The sequence below is a fragment of the Mirounga leonina genome, unplaced genomic scaffold, assembly GCF_011800145.1.
Source record: "Mirounga leonina isolate KUSES-001 unplaced genomic scaffold, KU_Mleo_1.0 Mir_376, whole genome shotgun sequence".
NCBI lineage: Eukaryota > Metazoa > Chordata > Mammalia > Carnivora > Phocidae > Mirounga > Mirounga leonina.
The window spans coordinates 7,023,710-7,031,116 of record NW_023270718.1 but is presented as its reverse complement, the minus strand read 5'-3'; the positions used below and the strand labels follow the sequence as shown (position 1 = coordinate 7,031,116).

General features: G+C 39.0%; 1 protein-coding gene across 1 annotated transcript; it reads right to left on the bottom strand.

Moving 5' to 3' along the window:
* Positions 1-3,441: 3,441 nt before the first annotated feature.
* On the bottom strand, positions 3,442-4,872 carry LOC117997983 (zinc finger protein 160-like). The gene is made up of 2 exons (XM_034986508.1): positions 4,294-4,872; positions 3,442-4,152 (listed from the first exon to the last, which is right to left on the bottom strand). Exons 1-2 carry the CDS (start codon positions 4,870-4,872, stop codon positions 3,550-3,552), a joined length of 1,182 nt encoding a protein of 393 aa, XP_034842399.1. The 3' UTR covers positions 3,442-3,549.
* Between the last annotated feature and the right edge of the window lie 2,535 nt (positions 4,873-7,407).

Genomic DNA, 7,407 nt, shown 5'->3' with positions numbered 1-7,407 from the left:
CGTCAGAAGGCGCGGCCTCGGGGGCGCGACCGTCAGAAGGCGCGGCCGGCGCGCGGAGTTGGGAGGCTGGCGCACGTTCCGCGAGACAGCGGGTGGCGCTCCAGCCGCTCCCAAGGTGTCTCTTCCGGAGGTAAAAAGGATTCTTTCCTGTCTTCAGGAGCAGCCTTGCTTCCTGCTTATTTCACTATCTCTAACAGTTTTAAGGTAAAATCTCGTGAAGCTGAAGTAATTCGGGGGTCAGGGAACTGGGATCTCGGTGGTTGTGGGGACGTGGTGGGTCCAGGAACATTTTCCGACAGTTAGAATCAATTTAAGAGTTTAATTACACATGGGGCGCCTGGGTGGCTCAGTCGTTAAGCGTCTGCCTTCGGCTCAGGTCATGATCCCAGGGTCCTGGGATCGAGCCCCGCATCGGGCTCCCTGCTCGGCGGGAAGCCTGCTTCTCCCTCTCCCACTCCCCTGTTTGTTCCCTCTCTCGCTGTGTCTCTCTCTGTCAAATAAATAAATAAAATCTTAAAAAAAAAGGTTTAATTACACAGCTGGAGCTGTCTGTGTAGGGATTACAAATTAGAATGTGAAACACGAAGCTCCCCCTGGAGAGAAAGGGCAATGCTATACTGACACCCAACAAAATAGTGTTTCTTTTTCTAGTCCCCATTCACCCTGGAAGCTAAACTCCACGCTGAGCTCAGTTCCGAAGACTTTCATAGGGAGGAGACCTGGGCTATGAGGCGTGGAGGGCTAAGGCGTATGATAATTTGGGTTACCAACCACTGCTTTAAAAACAACAGGAAATTAAAAAAAAAAAAAAGTTTGTTTCTTTTTGTGTGTGAGTGAGAGAAATTGCGAGTGGGGCGTTGAGGCAAAGGGAGAGAGAACCTCAAGCAGGCTCATGCCCTGCGCAGAGCCCGAGGTGGGTCTAGATGTCAGGACCCAAGATCACGACCTGAGCGGAAATCAAGAGTCAGATGCTCAACCGACTGAGCCTTCCAGGCGCCCCAACAACAGTAACTTTTAAAAAATTTTGTTATAAATTGCCTAATATAATTTCTAATGTTTGTTATAATTATTCTGCTACACACTTGAGATGAATTACCTTCAAATACCTGAGATTAACTTGTCTACATCATAATATACTTAATATCTAAATATAATTTTAAAATCACTATACATCAATTCTGAAATTATTTTTTGTTTACAAATTGTAATATATTTTAGCTTTTCTTCCTGAATACTTACAAAGCCTGTAAAACATGTAGTCTTTGAAAGACATTGGGACTTCTTTTCACTTAAAGAATAATCAATTTTGCAATATTTCTAAGGGCATTCAGTAGGGAAGTGTATGCTCTTTAATGTGAGCCCTAAGGAAAGTAAAATTAGATTATCAAATATCCAATAAATTTATTTCTACCCTGAATTATTTTTCTGGCAGTATCTGTTAGTTAACATCTACTACAAATATGTTTTCTCTCATCCCTACATATTGAAGATTTCATCCATAGAGAACTGGCAGTCAATCAAAATATAATGTTTAGATAGGGAAATTAGCAGATTTAAAATATTTTCAGGTAAAATTGAGCAGAATGTCCTGACATAGCACACATATGAATAGAAGAAGATATATGATCCCATTTTTAAAAGATGCAGTGACTATGCCCCCTCCCCTCCCCTTTAGAGGGGATGAGGCAGGAGCCATGTGACCTGGCTTCAGGCCACTGTCATATGATCCCAGAGGCAACCCCATTAGTTTGAGGACCTAGCTGGAGAGGGATTTTGCTTGCCAAAACTGGTCTGCAAAGTCTGAAAGAGGTGACTGCTCCTTCAAATGCACTGATTTATAAAGAAATCAATCAGGGGGGCCTGGCTGGCTCAATCTGTAAAGCATACAACTCTTGATCTCGGGGGTCATGAGTTTGAGCCCCAGGTTGGGTGTAGAGATAACTAAAAAAAATAAACTTAAAAAAAAAATCAGTTAATTAAATCAAACTCATAGAAACACTAGAAAAGTGGTTCCCAGGGCTGGGAGTGTGGGGAAACATGGAGAGGTTGGTTAAAGGGTACAAGCTTTCAGTTCCAAGACCAATAAGGACTAAGGAGCTAATGTAGAATATGGCAACTACATTCTATTGTATAATTGAAATCTATGAGAGAACTTAAATGTTCTCACACACAAAAGATAAATATGTGAAGTGATAGCTGTGACAACATGGGGAAAATCCTTTTACAATGTATATGTATATCAGATCATCACAATGTACACTTTTAAGTATCATACAATTTTATTTGACAACTATACTTCAATAAAGGTGGGGGGAAAAGTAGCAAAAGTTACACCAGCACTTAAATGTGAATCATATACATGCATAAACTATACTGGTTCTTTTGATTAACTCTCCTGGTAACCTTTCTCTCTTCAACTGTCAAAAATAAGACTAATTTTCATTAATCTTTGAAACAAACCGCTATTACCATCCAAAGAACATAGCCACTGTCTCCTGTATTATTTCTATTATTACTAATCAGTAACCTATTCCTATCCTTCCATATAAATCCCAATCTCTTAATGTCTTGGCCTGCTTTATTTCATGGTCATTTGGATGAACATTCCTTTCCTATAAACCACAGTGAGCCTGTCTAGAGAAGGGCACCCCTGAGTACAATAAGCACGATGACTTATAGCATCATTTTTCTACAGTATTCTCCCACATCCTCCCTAATTCAAATAATACTGAGTTTTAAAAGGAAAAATCCTTGTTCTAACAGGGAACATAAATATGAATGAACCTCAGCTAATGAAGTAGTATCTTCCATCTTCGTGATTCCTTCCCAGAGACCATGATGAAAGACCAGAAAGGGAAGCCTATCAAGAGATTCCAAATGTCAGGTTGAGACTCATAGATAATGAAGCAGCCTTCTAAAGAAATCTCAAATGATTGAATAAAATGCCGTGTAAAATTAAGAGAACTGGGCATTTGCACATATTTGTTCTTTTGATGCATATCATGTTGTGAATTTTAACATTTTGACTTGTATTTATTCTGCAGTATGTGATGTCTCAGATTAATCTTAAGAGAATAGAGACTTCAGTTATTCTTTGTATAAATATTTTGATGTGGAGTCTGTTGTGAAAATAAAATTAACATGTTCATTTTATTTGTAAGGTTTCTTTCTAGTATGAATTCTTTGGTCAATCCTCAGGACCCAAAACCTTTCCAGTTCAGTACAGTTGTATGGTTCCTCTCTGGTATGATTCTCTGATACCAAAGGCATGCGTGTTTGAAACAAAGCCTTACTACAAACTACCTTTGCAAGACCGCTCTACAATATAAATCCTAATGTTTTAGTTTAGATCTTTGGGTGAAGACTCGGCGTGCACGTTACATTTACGTGGTTTCGTCAAAGATGCATATTCTAATGTCTAGGGACTTGTGAGGACCAGGTATAGCCTCTGATACATTTTTATAATTTCTGTTTAGTATGGACTCTCTGGTGTCAATTCATGCTTGCCCTCATGTTGAAGGTTTTCTACAGTTATTAACATTTATAAGGTTACTTGGTAGGCTGAATTCTCTGATGACTTGCAGGGCATGGATTCTGACTGAAGACACTGGTACGTTCATTACATTTATGTTTCTCTCCAGTATGAATCACCTGATGTCTAGTGAGCTGTGATTTCCCAATAAAGGCTTTGCCACATTCATTGCATTTGTAAGGTTTCTCTCCAGTATGAGTCATCTGATGTCTACTGAGATGTGATCCCCGAGTAAAGGCTTTGCCACATTCATTACATTTATAAGGTTTCTCTCCAGTATGAATTATCTGATGTCTAGTGAGCGCTGAGAACCAAGTAAAGGTTTTGCCACACTTACTACATTTATAACGTTTCTCTCCAGTGTCTATTACCTGATGGTTAGTGAGTTCTGAGCAGCAAGAAAAGGCTTTGCCACAGTCATTACATGTGTAAATTTTATTAACAGTATGCATTCTCTGATGACTTGCGAGGCTTGAATGTTGACTGAAGGCTTTGCCACACTCATTACATTTATAAGGTTTCTCTCCAGTATGCATTACCTGATGGTTAGCGAGTTGTGAGCAATAAGAATAGGCTTTGCCGCAGTCATTACACTTGTAAAGTTTAACATTATGAAATCTCTCATGACGTACAAGGCTTAACTGTTGACTAAAGACTTTATTACACTTACTACATTTGTAAAGTTTCCCTTCAGTATGAATTCTGCGATCATGTGCAGGGTATGAACTGTGACCGAAGACCTTACCACATTCATTACATACAGTATGTACTGTATGGTGGTTATTAAGGCTTGAATGCACTGTAAAGGTTTTGCCACACTCATTACATTGATAAGGTTTCCCACCAGAATGAACTCCCTGATGACTTGCCAGATGCGAATTTTCACTGAAGACCTTACCACAGTCATTCCATTTGTAAGGTCTCTCTCCAGTACGAATCATCTGATGTCTACTGAGGTGTGAGACTTGATAATAGGCTTTGCCACACTCATTACATTTGTAAAGTTTTTCCTTTTTTGCTTCCTGGTCTTGTGTCAGTCTTGAAGGATACATAAAATCACTCCCATCTTTATTAGAAATATTGGTTTGGACACTAGAAGGAATTCTTTGAAGTGGTAAAACTGAGGAACCATTGTTGACAGACTTATCAACTTGATTACATTTGTAAGTTCTCCCTTTGGTTTGACATATGTGCAGTTCATCCTGTAACCTTAATCCAAGCCTACTTCCTATATCCCTTCTCCCAGGTTGATCTCTTCTACCACTGAGATTATTTTTATAACTCACAGGAAATCCTTTGTAATTTCTTTCATCTCTCCAATGACACTCAAAGTCATGCATGTTTTCCTGGATTACCCTGATGCAAAAATCTTTAATGTCATGGCCAGCATGCCTTTCCCACATCACTGTTTGGAAGACTTCTCCTATATTATTGTTCTCTTGTGGTGGTGATTTCTTGATGACAAGCGTAGGAGAGATAGCTATAAGATATAAAGAACCATCAGTTTCCTATTATAGCTGCTAAATATAAATATTTCATATTAAAAAACAGTATTTCACCAAGAGTAATACTTATATTGAACAGACTTAAGCAACTTCTCAACCATGATCTTCAACTTCTAGAAACACAAACGAAATAGGATTTTTTAATAAAGAAAGGGTGATTACATAGAAGTCAAGTTAATCTGGGGGAAGCCTAGTTTCAAAAAAATCTATGACCAAAACACTTTGTGGAAACTTAGGTTAGCCCTAAAAAAGGGATGGTTCCATTAAAACTCCACAGCACCGACAGCTGTCAGTAAACACATAGCTGCCTATTATTGGAAGAGGAAAAATACTGTATGTATATACTATATATGTGAATTAATGAGTGCTAAAGCAGGGGCTTAGCCAGTTAAGCATCTGACTCCTGGTTTTGGTAAAGGTCATGATCTCATGGGGTGTGGGATTGAGCCCCACATCAGGCTCTGTGCTCAGTGGGGAGTCTGCTTGAAGATTCTCTCCCTCTGCCCCCCCCCACTCGCTCTCTCTCATGCTGTCTCTCTAAAATAAATAAATCTTAAAAAAAAAAATGCTAAAGCACATATGGTATATTGTAAAACCAAATGATCTCTACCATTATCTGATGAATAAATAAGTTTCAACACAAAATTTCAAATCAAGAATAGCAATAGGAAAATAAGGAAGTATTAATAAAAATTATAGAAATAAATTTTTTTTTTTTTAAGATTTCATTTATTTATTTGAGCGGGAGAAAATGAGAGATATCATGAGAGGGAAGAGGGTCAGAGGGAGAAGCAGGCTTCCTGCCGAGCAGGGAGCCCAATGTGGGACTCGATCCCAGGACTCCAGGATCATGACCTGAGCCGAAGGCAGTCGCTTAACCAACTGAGCCACCCAGGCACCCGAAATAAATTTTTTTCTCAATACTGTTATAAACAACACCCATGCAGAACAGGCATTTTGCAACATTAAATCATTTAGTGGTTCATGTCATGACAACTAAACCAGCCCTACAAGAAATGTTAAGGGAACTCTCTGAGTGGAAAGGAAAGAGTAAAAAAAGTAGGAAGCACAAAAGCAGTAAAAATAAGTAGATCTGTAAAACTCAGTCAAGGGAGTTGCAAAATAAAAGGATGTAAAGTGTGACACCATATACCTAAAATGTGGGGAGGAGTAAACAATGAGTTCAAATGAAAGTGACCATCAACTTAATATAGACCACTATATGAAGAAGATGTTATATACAAACCTAGTAGTAACCACAAATCAAAAACCAGTAACAGATTTGCAAAAAAAAATAAAGAGAAAGGAATCTAAGTACATCACTAAAGAAAGCCAACTTACGGTGAGAGAAGAGAGTAAGAGAAGAAGGGATCAGAGAAGAACTATAAAAACTTCAAAACTACAAAAACAACCACAAAACAAGTAAGAAGAAAATAAATACATACCTATCGATAATTACTTTGAATGTTAATGGACTAAACACTCCAATCAAAAGACACAGGGTGAAGAAATGGATTAAAAAGAAAAATCTATATGCTGCCTAAAAGAGACTCATTTCAGACCTACAAACACATGCAGCTGGAAGTGAGGGGATGGAGAAACATTGATCATGCACATGGATGTCAAAAGAAAGCCTGGGTAGCAATACTTTTATCAGACAAAATAGACTGTGAAACAAAGACTATAACAAGAGAAAAATAAGGATACTATATAATCATTAAGGGGACAATCTAACAAGATGATACAACAATTGTGAATCTTTATGCACTCAACATGGGAGCACTCAAATCCTTAAAGCAGTTAATAGCATAAAGGAAGTAATTGATAGTAATACAATAATAGTAGGGGACTTTAACACCCCACTTACATCAATGGATAGACCATCTAAACAAAATCAACAAGGAAACAGTGGCTTTGAATGACACACTGGGATTCGAAGGAGGAAGATGGCGGAGGTGTAGGGGACATTAGTTTTGTCTGGTCCCTGGAATTCAGCTAGACAGTTAGCAAATCATTCTGAACATCAGTGAACTCAACCAGAGATCTAAGAAAAGAATTGCTGCAATTCTACAAATAGAAAAGCGACCACTTTTTGCAAGGTAGGAGGTATGGAGAAGTGAATCTGAGGGGATATATCGGAAGATAAGCCATGGGGGGAGGGAGCCTCTGCAAGCTAGCTACCGGAAAGTGATATAGCAGCAGAGTGCAAAATTGGAACTTTTAGAAGTCTGCTCCCATGGGGAATGTCCCTGCCTGAAAGGTGCTTGGGTGGCGAAGCAGGGCAGAATCCTAGGTGAGATGGTGTTGTCTCAGGATCCCTGGGGTCACAGAAAGAACAGGGGTGCCTAAGTGCAGCAGGGTTCCCAGGCA